The sequence below is a fragment of the Bos taurus genome, chromosome 4, assembly GCF_002263795.3.
Source record: "Bos taurus isolate L1 Dominette 01449 registration number 42190680 breed Hereford chromosome 4, ARS-UCD2.0, whole genome shotgun sequence".
NCBI lineage: Eukaryota > Metazoa > Chordata > Mammalia > Artiodactyla > Bovidae > Bos > Bos taurus.
The window spans coordinates 117218160-117234216 of record NC_037331.1 but is presented as its reverse complement, the minus strand read 5'-3'; the positions used below and the strand labels follow the sequence as shown (position 1 = coordinate 117234216).

General features: G+C 58.8%; 1 protein-coding gene across 1 annotated transcript; it reads right to left on the bottom strand.

The window, feature by feature from the left end:
* Positions 1-5903: 5903 nt before the first annotated feature.
* On the bottom strand, positions 5904-12255 carry EN2 (engrailed homeobox 2). Its single transcript, XM_024991292.2, has 2 exons — positions 11105-12255; positions 5904-8106 (listed from the first exon to the last, which is right to left on the bottom strand). The coding sequence occupies exons 1-2, from the start codon at positions 11760-11762 to the stop codon at positions 7790-7792; spliced, it is 975 nt and encodes a 324-aa protein (XP_024847060.1). The 5' UTR covers positions 11763-12255; the 3' UTR covers positions 5904-7789.
* Positions 12256-16057: the final 3802 nt, after the last annotated feature.

Here is a 16057-nt window from a genome sequence, read left to right as displayed (position 1 = left end):
TTTTGACCTTCACCCCAGGCTGCCAGGCTCTGTTGACACCCCACTGGACAGTGTCTCTGAGACCCTGCACTCTCCGGGGTCGCCAGTCTTTGGGTGTTTCTTCCCCAAGCCAGCCGGACAGAATAGAAATGCAGATGGGCTTCCTGAGCCTTTGAGAGCAGATGGGCCCTAGGCCACCTCGCCTCCTTGGACAGCCCCCTTTGTCCAGGTCTCCCAGGGTTCCCCTCCCGCCACCCCCCCCCCCGCCCTGGGTGGGGGTGCACGCAGGTGCAAACCCTAGGTAGACTGAGTTGAAACTCACTTTGTCCATGTGCGAAAACCAAGAGGCAGCCCTGATACTTTTTTTTAAAGGTCCAAATTTAGGACCATCTTTATTTTAAATCATCAGTCTTGTTGAAATGGGAGGTTAACAACATATCACTTCTTCAACTGAATGATATAATTATAAAATTATCTCCACATAATTAGCTCAGGATTATGTTTCATTCTGGTTAGCATGTAATCAAAGCCTGTTATGCTTTTAGCTATAGGAACAGCAATTAATTTCAAAGAGGGTACTTAGACCCTTCACTATTTAGACAAAACAGCTCATTGCACCAGGAGCAGGCGGCTGGCTCTGGGAGGAAGAGTGGTCGTTGTAGTGGCTGTGATGCGCGGGTGGGGTGGGGTGCAGGGGGGACTCCCAGGCCTCCTCCCAGCCCCTGCCGTCTCACTGGGTGCCCACCTCCTAGGCACCGCGTCCACCCATGTCTCCTGGTGACTGAGGCTCACTGCTCCGTGTGGTGATTATCAATTGGAATGGAGAAGGGAGTGGTGTGTGAAGTTGCTGAGCCTCCGTAGGAACCCAAGGCACAGTATCTTGCTCGTTTTGTGGGGAAAGCCTGGGGGAAAGAGCCTGATACGAATGGGACTGCCTATGCTTTTGAGCCCTGTGATCACAAAGGGCACACCTAGCCGTGTTTGGAAGGAGAAGGGGCTCCTGATTCTAGAAAGTGCTGACGGGACTCCTGCGGCTCTCTGGTAGGAGTGCTCCCATCTCTGTTCCGCTTTTCACAGCCACGTGAATATTTCATCATCTCCCCCTTCCCCTCAGCCGTCATGTAGAGGCCGCCTGGCATGGCAGAAGTGCCGGTGGCGTTACCAAAGTCAGGCCCAGGGAGCTGAGTACAAGTTTCCCCTAAAGGAGGAGAGTGTGACTGCCCACCTAGCAAGCGCTGTTCTGTGCCACAGGCTTCTGTTCTTTTCCTCATAAACACCCCCTTGCAGGGAGCCTGTTAGGTAGCAATTCTTTCTGCCTGAGACATGAATGATTGGGCTTCAGGGCACAGGATTGCCTGTTCACAAAACTCAGCCCTTCCCTTGCCCCAAGTTTCTTTCAGTGAGAAGAAGTGCTGTTGTATAAGTATTTGCATGAAAAAATATGGAACTTCATATGCTGAGCCTGCACATGTCGGGAAACTCAGCCTAATGCTTTCTTATCGGGCTTCAGTCTTGAGCCAAACAAATTTGCTGTTGCTCAGTAGCTAAGTCGTGTCCGACTCTTTGCCACCCCGTGGACTGTAGCCCACCAGGCTCCTCTGTCCATGGGATTCTCCAGGCAAGAATACTGGAGTGGGCTGCCATTTCCTTCTCCAGGAGATCTTCCTGACCCAGGGATCAAACCTGTGTCTATTGTAACTTCTGCACTGGCAGGCAGATTCTTTACCACTGAGCCACCAGGGAAGCCCTAAGAAACAGGTGTTTGGAAATCAACATGTCAGTGGTTCCTCCTAGAGACTGAAATCTGCCCAATTTAACCCAGAAGTTTTGGCACTGGGGGCGGGGCACAATCTGAGACTTAAAACTGACAGCCTCTGAGTTACTTATCCAGGTACCTTTCTCACAGTAGCAGAGACATGGAACCGGCCTCCACAGGAGTAAATTCTGCAAAAGGCTGCTGACCCTGCCGTGTCCCCCCACTTTCTGAACCCAAAGAAACGCAGCTTTCCGGATTCACATTTTGTTGGGGGGAAGTGTGAATCAAAATCCTCGGGAGAAAGTTGTGGCCTAAAGGGGAAACTCGGACGGACCCACCACGGCGGCTCCATGAGGCCGGAGAGCCCGGGCCGGAGTCCTGGCGAAGTTAGAGGGAGCTGCGAGGGGCGGCAGACCCCCGAACCGGGCAGCAACTCCTCGAGGCGCGCCTGGCAGCTGGAGCCTGTGATTACCCATCCAGAGAGGAGAGAAAAGCAGGGAGGGGGGAGAAAGGGCAGTTAGCGGAGGGGGTAGGCCGGGGGAGGCGGAGGGCAAAGCCCGGCGCAGAGCCTGACAGTCCTCTCGCAGACAAAGGACTTGGCGGGAGGAGCGAACCCCGAACGCGCCGGCTGAAAGGCTCAGGCCGCGCGCTCGGACCGCGCGGCCAAGTTTCTCAGCGCGACAGATGGGGCCGCGCGCCCGCCCGGCCCAGCCCTCCAGACGGTCCGCGCCCGCGGTGACCCCCACCCGCCCTCTGCCCCACGGAGGACCCCCGGGCGGGGGCTGGGGCGGGGGCTGGGGCGGGCCCCTCCCGGCCGCGCTCCCCACTCGGGCCCCCTCTGCGGACGCGGTCCACTGAGGCCCCGTGCTCTTCTTCCCTCCCCGGGTGTCTCCGGGGAGACTGGGCTGGGGCTGGGGGCTCTCTGGGACGCTTTCCAGCCTGAGGGGGCGAAAAGGCGGCCGAGGAGGCAGGTCTCCGCCACTCTTTGTTCTGGGCAAAGCTCTAGGCTCGGCCCTGGAAGGAGGGGTGGGGAGGGACCGCCAATGGGGCGAGGCTGGGGCTCTGGTCCTAGCGTTCCCTGGGATGCGGGGCGCCTAGGGGGTCTGGGGACTCCCTCCCTCCGCCCAGAGGCGCTGCCAGGGCCTGGCGAGGGCTGGGGCCCGGCTCGGCAGGGCAGCAAGCTGGGCCACACCTGTTCCAGAGACTCTTGGGGCTCCCCACTGCCCCTGGGCTGGCCTAAGATGACGAGGTAGTCAGTCACCCCGATGGCTAAGCAGGAGGCTAACAACAACAATAACAACAATAATAATAACGCGGTCCTCGTCAGCCTCAGCAGCCAGGCCAGGCGTGCAGCGGACCACTCGATTAAATCTCACAATGAGGAGTCACTTTAATGACTATTATTACATTTCAGGCGATTTCAGGAATGGCTTTTTATTTGCTCTGAGCGGAGAGCATAAACAGAATGAACTATCTGAGATTAATAATGAAAGTATGAATGACCTACTCGGGCTTGCGCAGCCCCGCTCCCGTCGTGCGCCCTGGAGCTCAAGGAGCAGGCACCGCTCGCGCGCGCGCGGGTCTCCCCCAAGCAAAGGGCGGCCTACGGGGTCGCGGGACTCAGCGCAAAGCTAGGCCTGCCTTCGGCTGCCCCTCGCCCACCACCCAGCCCACCCCGCCCGCCTGCTCTTGAAGCCAGAGGCCTCGCCCTCGGCCCTGATAGGAGAGAGAAGCGAGCAGAAATGGGGTTCCCACCCCGAGGCCCGGCTCAGGGCTGCAGTGGGTGCCTGGAGGCGGCGCGGGGTGCCGGTTGGGGGTCAGTCTCCCCGGAGGCCTTGGGCGCCAGTCGCTATTAATCTCCCGGGGCATGGCAGCCCGGCCTGGCGAGCGGCAGGTTTTGGCAAAGCCGGGCCCTTCCTGGGGGCTCTTGGGGAGCTTCCCCGGGCCGGCAGAGACCGGAGAGGTCGGATATTAAACCAGCGGGAGACAGAATGACTTTTAGCCGAGACGGAGCGAGCAAACACGGCCTCGCATCCGGCCCCGCGCGGCCGGCAGGCGTATTTGCATATATAGTGTGTGATGTTTGCCGTATGTGTCACATGCCAGGGCACACTTGTGCCAAGCGGTCCAGAAACCCCAGCAATTTGCCCTTTTCAACAAAGGGAAAACAGGAACGATGAACCTTCTCGGAGATCAGACTGGTGGCGCACACTTTTGCCCCCTAAAGAAAGCCCTTGGCAGTCCACTTCCTGCGACCTCCGCTGGGCGGGTGTTGACCCTCAGATTCTGACTCCATCCTGAGGGTGGAGGCTCACTTATTCGACCCCACTGGGCAGCTGGAGGAAGGGCTGTCTAAACACCAAGGAATCCCGCTGGGTGTCTGGTCCTGCACCTTTGGGGGAGCATGTTCCACTGGCCTGGGGGGCTGTGACCGTCCATGCTCAGCTCTCAGGCCTCAGCCTAGTCTCCGCGCAGCTAAGGAGGCCTGGGGACACAGCCAACCGGAGGGTGGGGGCCATGCAGCTGCAAGCCGCAAGGACTTCCTTCCTAAAGGAACCCTGCCTGCTGCGGGGGTGACAGTCTGGTGGGGTCCAGGTGGGGCGTCACCGGTACTGCAGTCTGGATCCAGATCCGAGCTGGGCAGAGCTGTGGGGGCCCAGGGGGAACTCAGTGGTGGCTGGACTTCACAAAGGGGCATCGCCTGCCCTGCAGCCTGACTCTGGTCTCCACTGTCTGTGCTCAGTCGCTTTGTTGTGTCCAACTCTCTGCGACCCCACGGACTGTAGCCCGCCAGGCTCCTCTGTCCATGGGATTCTCCAGGCAAGAATACTGGAGTGGGTAGCCATTCCCTTCTCCACGGGATCTTCCCCACCCAGGGATGGAACCTGTGTCTCTTGTCTTGCATTGGCAGGCAGATTGTTTACCACTGCGCAACCAGGGAAGCCCAGCTCCTAGTGAAAGTGGCTGGTGTGCACCGAAGTGGCTCTCCATGAGTTATGAGAGAATTTAAAAACATGTAATAAACATAGGAGCAAAACCAGAATCTCAGCGTTTGGAAGGTCTGAGAGTTCATTTAGTCCAATTTCCTACTGGAAGAGGGGAAAAAAGCAAAAGCAAAACTTATGCCACTGTAGGCCTAGTGTCTGCTTGCACACCTCTGAGGATGGGGAGCTCATTACCTTACAAAACCATACATTGCCCCTTAACAGCCCTATGATTTGCCAGTGGGATGAAAGACAAAAACTAAAAATGATTGCTGCATGTGGCTATGTGACCTTTTTATTAAAAGGAAGGAGAGGCCAATCAGGTAACAGAAGTTGGGCTAGTGTGGTTTTGTCTTTAGGAACCCCCAGCTCTGCACAGGGACACAGTGGTGGCTAAGGAAGACGTGGTCCTGCCCCATTAATGCTCCTGGGACCAGGCAGTGGGACCAGGCTCCGGAGCCTCTGCAGCAAGACCCCAGAACGTGTCTTTGCAGAACCCGGGAGCAGCTCAGCTCCTGCCTGGAGGCCCAGCGTCCTTCCCCTTGGGAATCCTGTGTGGAACGGAAATGCCTAAAAGGTCGGTCGCCTTGGGAACAGACGACCCTCTCTAGTCTCTGAGCTCCTTTTACTGGGAGAAGAAAACTGTAGCCAAGAGAGTTTGGAAATAGAACAGTGGGGTTCACAGGGCCACGTCGGCTGTCCTCTGAGGCCAGGTGAGTTGCAGGTCCCAAGGTCAAAACTCCCATCCACTTCCGGTCCTTTCCCTGCATCCGCCTTGGGATGCCGTCAGTCCGTGCTCTGGGGAAAAGACAACAACCCAACGTACAGGAGAAGAGCCTCTTTGCCACAGGTCAAGTGAGAGCTCCTCTCCCCAGGGGCTGAGTGCCTCTGTCCGGGAGCAGCCAGGGCCAGAGACGTGTTGTGTTCTGCAGGATTTTAAATATTTATTCAAAGAAAAAGCGCCGGACTTTGGAACACTTCCTTCTGGTAAAGAAACGTGTATTTAAATTCCTTTGGTTGTTCTGTACTCATACAGGAGACATCCAAAGTGTCTTCATTATTTAAAAAAAAATTATGCCTCTGGCTACAAAGGTAGGCGTGTGCACACCCGCCGTGGAGGGAAAGATCTGAGCATCTGAGCACCACGGCAGGTCAGCTGGGCTCAGAAACACACTTAAAAAAAAAAAACCTACTCATTCCATCTTGGACAACTGATATTTTACAATAAAGTGGTTTTTTTTATTTAATGTAACTTTCAAGAATTTCAACACACAAAAATGCAGGGGAAATGTTCACAATTTTGATAACCACAGTCGTAAATAGAAACATTCATTTCTTATAAGATTATAAATATTTGCTACTGGGACTGTAAAATGCACATGTGTAATAAACTAAAAAATAAAAATAAAAAAATAAAAACCCCAAAACTTTGCTTCCTGCTAAAAAGGCATATCATTTCATTGAGTTTCCTAAGCAGCAGATGGTTATTCACAGAATTTTAAATTACAACTTTTGCTTTTATAGTTTTTTTTTTCTTAAAAAAAAAAAAAAAACAGGTTTACGCTAGTATGTACAAAGTGAAACTATTATCGCAGTGAAATAAAGAGGTTTAAGGCAAAGAGAGAAGTTCACCCTCAGTCCTCAGGGCAGGGCCCGAGGGACCCCCCTAGGCTGTCCCGGCACAGACGGACATTTGGACACAATTCTTTTTCCATACAATAAACAGAAGACAGTGTGGAGCTACAGATAAAGATATAGATAATGTGTTCGTTTATATATATGTACTTGGTGGGGATATATTGAATATATTTCATTTACACTGTACCACACTTCAAAAAATAAAATGTATATTTAAAAAAAAAAACAAGACAAAAAGAGATAAGAAATGATTATTTACACATTTTCTTCTTTCCTCTAGATCCTGGAGAATTCTGAGTTCCTTTAAAAGTCAAGGTAGCCACATGTTCTAGAACTGTGGACTCTTACACGTCTGTGTGTATGTAAGCACACACACAGATATATGTACACATGCGCACACAGATTCACCATGAAAGAATGCTCTCTATAGCAGAAGCGGCCACTTTAAAAACAGAAAAAAAGAAAAGAAAGTGAAGAAAAAGGAAAGAGGGGAACCGCCAGCTCCTTCTCCAGGACTCCACAGCCCCGGAGGCAAGCCCAGCAGACCTTGGCTGCGTTTCTGGGGCCCCCTGGGCATTGCCTGGGCAGCTGATGGAGCCGCAGGAGAGCTTCTGGGCCCAGGTCTGGAGGGACAGGGCGGCCCCGAAGCCTGTGGGCCTCCAGCCACGGGCGCCCTGAGCCTCGGAGGAGCGGAGCCGGAGGTGGGACAGTCTGGCGCTGGAGGCAGGCGGCTGGACAGGGGACAACGACGCAGATGCAGACGGAAGGATGCAGGGAGGCACGGGCCAGGCCTCAGCGAGGAGGAGACAGGGAGGGAAGGCAGGAAGAGGGGAGGAGGGGAGCTGGCGCGCCCGGCCCAGGCAGCCCCGGGGAGCAGGGCACCGGACCAAGGCCCAGCCGCCCCTTCCCTGCGGTGGCAGTGGCGGGCCTGGGCATGCGGACCCTCCTGCCGGCCTCATCAAGTCCACACAAACAAAGTGGAAGAACTCAGGACCAAGTAGGAGCTATTTATTCGGTTCACAGTCGTGTGAAATGCAGCAATAAAAATCTTTGGACTTCAGCAAGTTGTTTTAATTTTTTCTTCTTTTGAAATTAAAAAAAAAAGTGTCCGATGTCCCATAATGGAACTTAGGGGATTAAAAAAGATGAAACCCTAAGTAGCCCCCTTTGCAAAAAACAAAAACAAACCCAACATAAAGTTAGCATAATCTCATAAACATAAAAAAACTCAAAAAATATTTTATAGTCAGATATTTTGGGTTTCACACCTCCTGTAAATTATATATACATAGAATATTGCAGAACCATAGCTAATACACGATATCTTCACTATTAATGCTGGTATGATCTTTATACACCGGCCCTTGGTTTCCGATTTTACATTATTGCATCATGTAGCCGGGTGGGCTGGGAGTGGCGCCGGCCGCCTGCCCTACTCGCTGTCCGACTTGCCCGCCTTGGCTGTCGTGGAGTGGTTGTACAGGCCCTGCGCCATGAGGTGCGCGGCCAGCGTGTTCTTGCTGCCCGTGGCCTTCTTGATCTTGGCGCGCTTGTTCTGGAACCAGATCTTGATCTGCGACTCGTTGAGGCTGAGCTCCTGCGCCAGGCTCTGGCGCCGCTGCTCCGTCAGGTACCTGTTGGTCTGGAACTCGGCCTTGAGCCGCTGCAGCTGCTCTGCCGTGAAGGCCGTGCGGGGCCGCTTGTCTTCTTTGTTGGGGTTCTTCTTCTTTGGTTTGCGAGATCTGGGACCTGGGGGGGCACAGTGGACACAGAGAGCGCGGGTTAGGAGGGCTCCGGCGGCCTGCACGCTGGAGGTGGGGGGGCTGCCACCCCGCACAGGAGGCTGCCCCAGCCAGTGGCGGCTGGAGGAAAGCAGGGCTGGGTTTGGGGTGGGCCAGGGCGGAGCTCTTGTGGAGGGGGCGGGGAGGGGGGCCAGGAAGTCTGCAGGAGCGGTGGGCTTGGGGGTTGGGGGTAAAGGGCAGGCTTAACGGAAAAGTCAGGACAGCAAAAACCCCAAAACTCTGTGGCCAGGCCTTTTCAAGTCTTTCCTGAGGTTCTGTCCACGAATGGGGACAGGATGGGGTGGCTGCAGGGAGAGAGATGAGCGGGACAGACTGGAGGAGGGGTTGGGGCAGTCAGAGTAGCAGGAAGAGCCCCGCGGGTGCAGGGGGGTCTCCCCACTGGTCCAGGGCCATGGGAGCCAGCCTCAGGTGGGTGCTGAGAACAGGAGGGGTCTGCCTCCCCCAGCCGGCCCTGTGGGCCCACGTCTATCCTTTCCTTTAAGGGGAAGGAGCAGGAGCTTCCCACCCTTCACCCCACCAGGTCTCCCCTCAGCCCCCTGTCCAGGAGAGGGGACACGCTGCTGCCAGCCCAGGAGCTGAGGAGGCCACGGGGGACCCTGCTGACCTTGGGCAGAAGGTTCACACTTCTCACCGACACACTCTTCCCGGGGGTGGGGGGGGGCGCCCCACAGGACGTGAGGTTGGTGCTGGACGGTGGCGCTGGGGATCCTAGGGCCCCGGCAACGGAAAGGGCCTGAGAAAGGCAACCAAGTGTTGCCTTTTTCTGGGTTTCCGAATGTCAGATGGGGCAAGGGGGTCAGAGAGGGAAGAGGCCTTTGCAGGAGGGGGTGGTGGCTGCAGGTCTGTGAAGTGTGTGAAGTCATGCTGGGGGCCGGCTCCCGCTTCTTCCGAGGAGCCCTGGCTGAGAGGCTGGAGAAGGCTAGAACACCCAGGTCCCCACCTCTCGCCCTACCGGACTCTTCGGGATGAAGCCCAGGGGAAAGATGGGGTGGGGGTTGGATAGGGGGCACTCTGACCAGGAGGGTGGATCATCACCCAGGCCTTCCCTAGCTAGGGATCTGGGGCGGTCCGCAGACCCAGGAGGCCCGGGGAACCCCCTCCTCAGCCCACCGAGCCTTGCGCTGTCTCCAGGAGCCACGATGGGAAAAGGAGGGCAGAGCCCGGTGGAGAGCGGGCACCGGACTGTTCGGCTCAAGCCCCGAGTCTTCAAGATTGGAAGCACACTCAGGCACACATCCACCCGGGCGCATCGCGCCCCCCGCCCCCACCGCGCCCACACTCGCTCACACGCCGAGGTGGCCGGCTCCTCGCCTGCTGCAGCCTGGCTTTTTCCCGGAGGGTGCGGATTCGGGGCGGCTGCCCGCGTCCCGGGGGCGCCGCGCGAGGCGGGCAGAGGGCGGCCCTGCGAGGCCTCTACAGGCCCGGCGGAGGCCCCCACCGCGGCCTCGCGCGGCGCAGCCCGCCCGTTGTTCCCACCCCCAAACTCCCCCGGTCCCGGGGCGCTCGCACACGCCAATCAGCCCACAAAAGGCCCGGGCCACTTTATGGAAAGGAAATCTCCCTAAAATCAGAGATTTTAGTTCCTTTTCCTTCTTGATTTTCGTTCAAAACGCAAACACTTAAAAGAGTCTCGGAAAGACCAAATCTCCGCAAACAAAACAAAACAAAACAAAACTCTGCGTCGCTGCTTTCGTAAACGCCCGGAAACACACATCTTATCTTACGGGGCTTTTTTTTCTAAAGTCCAGGAAAACCAGCCACTGAGCCAGGCCCGACCTCCGGGCTTCCCCCGGCCTCTGGGGCCTGGCGCGGCCGCGACTCCCGCGCCGCACAAAGCCGGGCCTCGGCTCCTCGCCGGCCGCATTGTGAGCCTATATGTTAATTAAATATTAACAAAGGAGAGAGGCGAGAACAATGGAGCAAATTTCAGATCTAGCTGGAGAAATTGGGGTTTCATCAGAGATACACACAGACCGTTTCTGCGGGCAGGCGACCAGGGGGTGACTTAGTCGCGCTGTGAACTGTGTAAAAGACCCCCGCAAAACCGTTGAGGGTTCGGGGGAAAAGGGGGGTCCGGTCTGCGCGGCCGGCTCGGGGACAAACGGAGTCTGCGCTTAATGGCGGTTCGCAGCCGCAGACCCTCATTTACTGCGGCTCATGCTTCTATAGGGACGTGGACTCAGCTTTTAAAAATCCCGGGTCTATGAAAAAGACGCCCAGAAGCTCTGCACACCCTCACCAGCTCCCCCGCGCACTTCCTCTGAAATCTGCTCCTTTCCTACCCAGGAAACTCGGTAAAGGTCCAGTCTATCTGGGAACAGCAGGCTTTCCTCCTCCAAGCTGTGTGCGCACCTCTTGGCAAATAAAACGAGCCACAGGGCGTAGGGCTCCTCTGTCTGCCTTCCTTCCCTCTGCGGATCTCTCCACCAGCCTCTGCTCAACCTCAGCTGAGGACGACCAGCCGAGCCTCGCTTTCTTCCCCGGACACCTCTGGGAAACTGGGGTGGCAGGATGAGTCTAGGTATCGATCGGGGCGGGCTGGGCGTAGGTCCGGGTCTGGACCGAGTTGGAAGAACAAGCGAGGGTGTGCGCTTCCGGGCCTGTTTTCCAGCCATCCCCGTTCCCACCAAATAAACTCCGGCCAAGGCAGGGATACGCTAGGGGCTAGGAGAGGCCCCCAAAAGCAAGGGAGAAGAGAGGTCCTGGTATTTCTCGCCGTTCTAAGAAATCTGTAGCCCCGAGTGAATCAACCCTGCCCCTCTCTCCGCCTGGCCGTGGCCCGGGTCAGCGTCGGCCGCACACCATGTCGCTGTGTGCGCGTCTTTGTGTTGGGGGCGAGGGATGCTCGTGTCTTCTTCCTCCCGGTAAGTTCCCGCCCCAGCATTGCCCCCGCAACCCCGCGGGCCTCCCCACGGCGGGCCGGGGCACGGGTCCCCAGGGCTCACCTGAAGAAGGTCGGTCCGAGTAGCGCGTGCAGTATACCCAAGCCGGCCAGAGCATGGGCTGCGCGCCCAGGTTGGCGCTGGCCTGCGAACTGTCCGAGTCTGAGCTCACCGACAGGTCGCCGCCGCCCAAGCCGCGGGCCTTGAGCGCCCCGTCTAGGGGACCCCCGGGGTCTCCGCCTTTCTTGGCGCCGCTGTGCAGTGAGAGCGCCTTGGAGCCGCCTTCGCCGTCACCCGGAGAGTCGCTACCGCCACCGCCGGGCAGCGGCCCGCCCGCCCCAGGCGCCCCGGGCGCGTTCTGCCGGGGCTCCCGGCCCGACCCCAGGAGCTGCTCCGCGCCGCCCGCGCCGCCGCCTCCCTCCACGCCGCCTTCGCCGCCTGCCCCGGCGCCTCTGCCTCCTCCAGTTCCGGGACAGCACGTCCCCGCGTCCTTTCTACGGCCAAACTCGGGCCGCAGGATGTTGTCGATGAAGAAGTTGGTGATGCGGTGTGGGTGCTGGTGGTTGCCCGGCGCCTGCAGAACCGCAGGCAGCATCAGAGCCCGCCGGCGGCCAGTGTCCGGGTCGCCCGGGCTGCTGGCGCCGCCGCTGGGGCTGGATTCCGGCGGCCGCTGCCCCTCCGCCGCCGCCGCTTCGCTGGGCTTGGGGTCATTCTCCTCCATGCTGCTCGCAACAAATCCCGAGTCGGTTCTCCGGGGAGACCAGTCAGCCTTCCGCTCCTCCGCTCCGCACGCGGAGACTCCCGAGGCCGGCCGGTGTCCCTTCCCCGCCGACTCTCCCGAGGGCGAGCGCGGCGGCCGCAGCCAGGGCTGACGTCCTACACGTCTCCAGCCGCGCTCAGAGCCGAAGCCACGTTCCGATCCACGAGTTGAGTTAGAAAATACCAAGAGTCGCCCCGCGCCCAGACGCCGGGAGATTCAAAACAGTGCGGTCCGAGTCTTCGCAGCGCACCCAGGAGCTAGACGGTCACAAGGGTCCGGCGCGGACCCGGGGCGCCTCGGGGTTCCGCGCGCCTCTCGACGTCCGGCTGCCTCCGGCTCCGGCGCCGCCGCCGCCCGGCCGCCCGGGGCTGGAGCTCCGCGCATGCAGGCAGCGCGCTCGCCTGCGCTCACGCCCGCCGGAGCCTGCTCGGGCCAACGCCGCCGCCGCCGCCGCCGCCCGGCCGCCCCCGCCCGCGCGCCCCAGCCGGCCCTCTAGGGTGCGGGGCGCGAGCGGTCAGCGCGCCCGCCGCCGCCAGCACGCACATGGAGGCCCAAGGGCCCGCGATGCGCTCGGCCGGCCTCCGGGCCCCTGCGCGCGGCCACCGCCCCGCCGCGGGCCGGGGCGCCCCCGCCGAGCCCCGCCGAGCCCCGCGGCCCGAGTCGCATGGGTGAGCGGCGGGCCGGGCCGGGCCGGGCCGGACCGGGCTGGGCCGCCCGCGTTCCCTCGCCGTCCGCGCGCCCTCGCGCCTCGGCCTCCGCGCGGCCAGGAAATTTCCAGGCCACTCGGCGCAACCCGAGACACTCGGACTCTGGATTTTTGTTCTTATTTTTAACCGAGCCCCCTCGAGTGACGTCGCGGGCCGGTCTCCTGGACACGTGCCTCGGGCCAATGGTCGTGGCGCCGCGCGCCCACGTGACCAGCTCGGTGACAGCGGCCTCCCGCCGCCCCGCCCCCCCTTAAAGGGGCCGCGTCCCTGCGCTCCGGGTGCGGAGCCTGGACCCGCGAGACCGCCGCCGCGTCCTCTGCGCGCGCGCGCGCGCGCTCGCGTTTTCCCCGCGGCTTCTCGGCGATCTGAGAAACGCCCGCGACAGCTCCGCCAGGTCGCCCACACGCGGACGGGGACAAGCGCTGGAAGGGTGCTTTTTTTTTTTTTATTTAACATTTCCATGTTGTTTACCGTGGGGGAAAAAATCCCACAATTCCTTGCACAAAATGCATAAATAACATTAAATGAGCTGCCGAAATACAAAGAGACTTCTGGTAGTCTGCCTTGCTGGAGTGGGGAATTGTCACTTACATTTGACTTTGGTAACCCGGGCAGCTTCCCGTCTTTAACGCAGAGCTGACGCGCAGGCCCCTTTCTGCAGACACTCACTGTAAGTGTGCGCGTGCGTGTGTGCGCGCGTGTGCAAGGAGCCGCGTGCATGCGGTCGGATCCCACCCCGGCCACGGATCCTCCTGAAACGTGCATGCAGACCCGGAAGAGCTCAGGAACGCGATGTGGAACTCCGTGTTGGGGAAAGAGAATAAAGGAGCATTGCGCATTATAACCGAATCTTCTTTCTGGAAGGAGAAGGGAAGGGGATGGTTCAGCCAAGCCTTCAAAACCACGTGGAACAAACTACTCCGCAGCGGCTGCCTCCTCCTATGTACCCCCTCTCATCTCCCACCCCAGGTTTTTACCCCACCGAAGGTCCGAGGGACTACAGGACAGTCACTTCTTTTTCTCGTCTTAAAATCTTTTAAATTAGTTTTTCTGGAGGGCCCATATGAAAGGGAAATTAGAAATCAACTGGGGGGTGGGGCCCCAATTTGTTTCCCTTCTCCTCTCCCCTCCTTCCAAGATCCTTTCTAAGCTTCCTTTCCAGCTGCTGTCAGAAAGTCCAACTGGAATTTCTGTTTCCTCTTCTCCCTCCTCCTACTTGTGGCTCCTTCCTGTTCACTCCTCTGTCCTTGCCTCCAGCTGCAGACACGCCACCAAACACCCATTGTGACCTGAGACACGCTTGTCCATCATTTACAAGGCACTTTCATGGAAATTTTTGAAGTTCGAGAAACATCCGAAAGGGCAACTCACAGGGTGCTTGCTGGAGCACTGGCACGGCAAAAGTACATTGGAGGGGGTATGGGAAGGATGGGGAGAAAGGGAGAGCCCATGTGGCTTCAGGGTGCCCAGCAACAGAGGCCTGCTTTCGGTGCCCCTGGGCCTGCAGCCAGCAGGAGGCTGTCCGGCTGGGAGGATGGAGCAGGTCTGGTCCAGCAGCCCTCCTGGCAATGTGACCGCCAGGCCACCTTGAGGCTTGAAGGCTTGACTTGCTTAGCTTTTCCTTTGGTCCCCACGAGGGTCCCATCGTCTCTCTACCCCAGATCGGTCCACCCACTGCGGGCTCCAGGGTGAGGCCTGGGTTGAACTAGAAGCAACAGTTACAAGGTGCTTCTGGGGAATTTAACCCATGGAGGAGAGGCACGAAGTGGCTGGGAAGAGGTGCTGGGCTGGGGATTTAACCCATGGAGGAGAGGCACGAAGTGGCTGGGAAGAGGTGCTGGGCGGGGTCGCCTGGCCGTTAAATGCAGGTGGTGGCTGGGTGTGGGCATGGGGGAATTTAACCCATGGAGGAGAGGCACGAAGTGGGTGGGAAGAGGTGCTGGGCGGGGTCGCCTGGCCGTTAAATGCAGGTGGTGGCTGGGTGTGGGCATGGGGGAATTTAACCCATGGAGGAGAGGCACGAAGTGGGTGGGAAGAGGTGCTGGGCTGGGTCGCCTGGCCGTTAAATGCAGGTGGTGGCTGGGTGTGGGCAGGCTCTGGAGGCAGGTGGGGAGGTTCATTGGTCCCCGATGAGACTGTCAGGATGAGGAAACCCTTCACACTGGGGTGACTCACCTCCCTCTCCCTCCCCCGATCCAGGGGAGGGATCTTCACCAAATTACCTGGCTAGGCACACTCCTGCCAGTGGCCCTCCCTGTGTCTCAAAAAATGAAATCCATAGTCTGCCTGCTCCTGGGAAGATGAGGCTGGTGAGGTTATGGCAACACTCTATTTACACACGTTTAGGGTTGCAGGGGAGTTTTCCTGCAACTCTGGGGACCCTTAATCATCAGGAAATGTCCAATTATTTGGGGTCTCCTGATCACAGAATGGGTAGGGGGAGGGCCCAGGGCTGGCTGGCTCCTGCAAAGCCACCCCAGGTTAATTTCTCCACCTGTTCCCTGAAAAGCACTTAGGCTGGCTCCTGAGAAAAACTCCCTAATGTCATGGGCACTTTTGCCTCTGAGTGCCGTGGCATTAACTGAGCGGTGGTCCAGATGCAAACTGCTGGCGGCAGCATGAACTGTGCAAAAGCAGCACCATCTCCAGGCTAACCCCACTCATTGGGGGGCTGTGGAGAGGGGGGCAGCAACCTGCGGACACTGGTCTCCAGGCCTCAGGTGAGGCTGGTCTGAGGAAGCAGGACAATTCCTGAGTGATGGCCTGCTGCCCTCCTCCAGTGATTACAGGGGAGGCCTGCAGGAGACCGAAAGAGGAGGGAAGGAAGAAGTCATTAGAGGGTATCGGGCCACATAAAGCCAGCCCAAACCTCAACGTAATTCCACAAAAGAGCTCCCCTCGAGGGTGGGCACCATGCAAAGGTACAGCGTGGAGGATGGGAGAATCTGGGTGGAGGCTGCATAAAGTTAATTTGCTCAGGGCGGAGGGAATCCTAAGTCTTACAAATATCGCACCAGCCGTTTCTGAAAGCTCTAAGACATGCTTGAAGCCGGACAGGCCCCGCAGGATGTGGGACAAGACCCCCCACCCCCACCCCGCCCCCGCCACCTCCCGCCGGGTGGCGCCCAGGCGGGGCAGAGGGGCAAGGCACATTTCCAAGTGTCCGCTCCCCGAGGTGCGGGCCCTGGGCCCAGCCCGCAATGCCGCTCGGCTTCTCTACCCACACGGCGGCCGCCCCGCAGCGGGAAGCTTCTCCGCCTGACCAGGCGACCCGGCGCTGGACATCTGCTTCTCCCCAACCTGGTGAGGCCGCGATCGGCCCGGGATCCGCGATCCTATCTCCTCCCGCCAGACCGAGAAGACGGTCGGCAGCACCCCCCGCCCCCATCCCCGCTTCCGGAGAACCGGCCCCCTGCCCTCCCCAGGCTCGCGGCACAAAGGTGGACCTCGGAGCACATCAAGGGGAGACGCGGCTCCCGACCCGGTGTGTCCTCAGCTCCGACGCGAGCCAGACGAAATCTGCGGCCGCAGCAGATCCTGGGGACGCTG

Bases quoted from the DNA above. Each gene is read 5' to 3' on its own strand.
- EN2 (XM_024991292.2), bottom strand. From the start codon at position 11,762: ATGGAGGAGAATGACCCCAAGCCCAGCGAAGCGGCGGCGGCGGAGGGG. The intron at 8,107-11,104 runs GTGAGCCCTGGG...GTGCCCCCCCAG, and splicing joins CTCGGACCGACCTTCTTCAG to GTCCCAGATCTCGCAAACCA.